The 2,500-nt window shown below is 35.2% G+C and overlaps 1 protein-coding gene across 2 annotated transcripts in view; it reads left to right on the top strand.

Moving 5' to 3' along the window:
- Positions 1–2,500, top strand: part of LOC144444724 (glycine receptor subunit alpha-4-like) — an 83,765-nt gene that overhangs the window by 77,505 nt on the left and 3,760 nt on the right. For both annotated transcript variants that reach the window (XM_078134251.1, XM_078134252.1), the window contains exon 5: positions 2,021–2,103. In XM_078134251.1, coding sequence (XP_077990377.1) covers positions 2,021–2,103 — 83 coding nt within the window. The remainder of the gene's footprint in view (positions 1–2,020; positions 2,104–2,500) is intronic.

Below are 2,500 nucleotides of genomic sequence, written 5' to 3'. Positions count from 1 at the left end.
ATACATACATACATACATACATACATACATACATACATACATACATACATATGTGCATGTCTTCGATGTATTGGTCGTTCGCATCACAATGTATCCGTTTGATAAATCGACCTCGACATTTTTTTACTGTAGATGAATGTAACATGTGACTAAACAAATTTCATATGTTTCAACTTCTCAAATAATCTTCATTTGCTTGACGTAACGAGTGACACCAGCCTATTTTTATCTAACATTGTATCTAGTAGATGTGTTGTAGCCACACAAGCTATAACTATACCGTGTTCCTTCTAGAATAAATTCCACCAAAAACTTGAAATTCAAGGGCAATGATTCCGTCCTTGTAAAATAGTGTTTGGTCAGATTATTTCAAGTTGTTAATTATAAATCCAATATGGCCGCCATTTTTAAAGATGGGCGACAAATACTGTTTTCATTATTTTACAAATCATGTTTTGTGATTGCATAGCGGGATTTGTTTAATGATTTCAAATAAAACGATTATCAAGTCATACATTACCACTAAGGATAACAAATGTATAGTTCTGAATTCTGAGTTATAGAAATATCTTCTTCATTCTTGATTCACGCGTCACCCATATATTTACAGTTATATACACCTCATGTAGCTTAAGGAAAATAAATTGAAAACCATCCCATATCTAAGTAATTGAGGTAACAACAGCTGAATATATACATAGTATATCACTTAATTAGTCTAGATCTAGAGAAATATGTTTTCTATACTGAACACATCAGTAGACTGCAAAAGTTTTCCTACACGAATCAGTATGTATGTATGTATGTATGTATGTATGTATGTATGTATGTATGTATGTATGTATGTATGTAATACCAGCAAATTATCAAACAATTTGCTGGTATTATAAATATAGATTACAAAGGTTTGACTGCCATTAAAAAACTCTAGGAAGGCCTTCTAAGTACATTAGTAATCTGTCTTTTTATTAATTGCGGACACTGTTCTGATTATCTGGTCCTCAAGGAATACCTTAATGTACAGAGGAAAAGAGTAGCGTTTAGGAAATCCCCCAGGACGAGGGTTTTGTTAACAAGCGACAAATTAATTTATAACCTTGGCATTCGGGATGAACCGCCATTGATAGTGATGATCATCACCGTTATTACCAAGCGTCATGTTGACTGAATAAGATTAAATCAAGTTACCCATGGGAGATCATAGAAAATATCTCATCTCAAATGAATGTCCATCTACAGTCATGTACACATGAGTAAATGTATAGTGTTGATGTAGTAACTAGACTACGGGTGAAACTATCAATCAGTCGTAAAATATGATTGGTGTGACGTATTCCCCGAATAATTAATAATTCACTGAAAATATTCATAAATGAGTTTTCGAATGAAACCGAAATCTTCTGTGACCACGACATCTCGTGGGAACGCGAAATCTCATGTGATCGCGAAATCTCGTGCGAACGCAAAATCTCTTGTGAACTTGAGATCTCGCGCAATTGCATTACTAGCGCTAGTTATAATATTATATGATAGGATGGAGCATGGAGAATCAAGAGATGACTACGAAAGCTCATGTGTCATGTTGCCATGGTTACTTCAAGTCGAGATTTCAAATTATTATACTGATTGTATGCTATATGGTTACAACATTTCATAGTTCTTTCAGTGGGTGAGTGGGAGTGAGTGAGTGAGTGAGTGGGTGGGTAGGTGAGTGGGTTGGTTGGTGGGTATGTGGGTGAGTGGGTAAAGAATGAATGAACGATTGAATCAGTCAATCAATCAATCAATCAATCAATCAATCAATCAATCAATCTACCAATCAATGAATCAATGAATGAATGAATTAATGTATGAAAGAATGAATGAATGAATGAAAGTGAGAGTACTTGGCAATTAGCTGTTGAAAATATTATTGAGGTAAATCTGTCACATTTTCTGCATGTATACATTTCCATATAATAGGCGCAAATCATGGCAAATAACAGTTTCATTTGTTTCCATTTGTTTGATTTTTTGGCAGGTTGAGTTTGACGTTATCATGTCACATGAGTCTAGAAGATTTCCCAATGGATAAACAAGCATGTGGTATACAAATAGAGCCATGTAAGTCTATGAACATGTTGCACTGGTCATCAATTATTTGTGCGTGTATGTGTGTGTGTGTGTGTGTGTGCGTGCGTGTGTGTGCGTGCGTGCGTGTGCGCGCGCGTGTGTGTGGAAAGGGTGTCGTATGACAATTCATCTCTCAGCCCAATATAAGCAATCACGTTTTCTCCATTTTGATAAACTAAGTAACTATTTGATGAGACAGAGAGACACACACCACACACGCACAAACCTCCTTGGGAGGATTATGACGTCAGAGACATATCAAATCCAATGTATACCTGAATGTCACAATATTAATTGAGTTCGAAAATATGGATTATGAGATAAAATGAACTAAAAAAAACTATATGCTCTTTTTGATAGTTTCTCATATAGCTTGTTGCGATTTATG

Source organism: Glandiceps talaboti, chromosome 13, assembly GCF_964340395.1.
Source record: "Glandiceps talaboti chromosome 13, keGlaTala1.1, whole genome shotgun sequence".
Lineage (NCBI taxonomy): Eukaryota > Metazoa > Hemichordata > Enteropneusta > Spengelidae > Glandiceps > Glandiceps talaboti.
The sequence above is the reverse complement of the archived record's forward strand: the minus strand, read 5'-3'. Positions and strand labels throughout refer to the sequence as shown.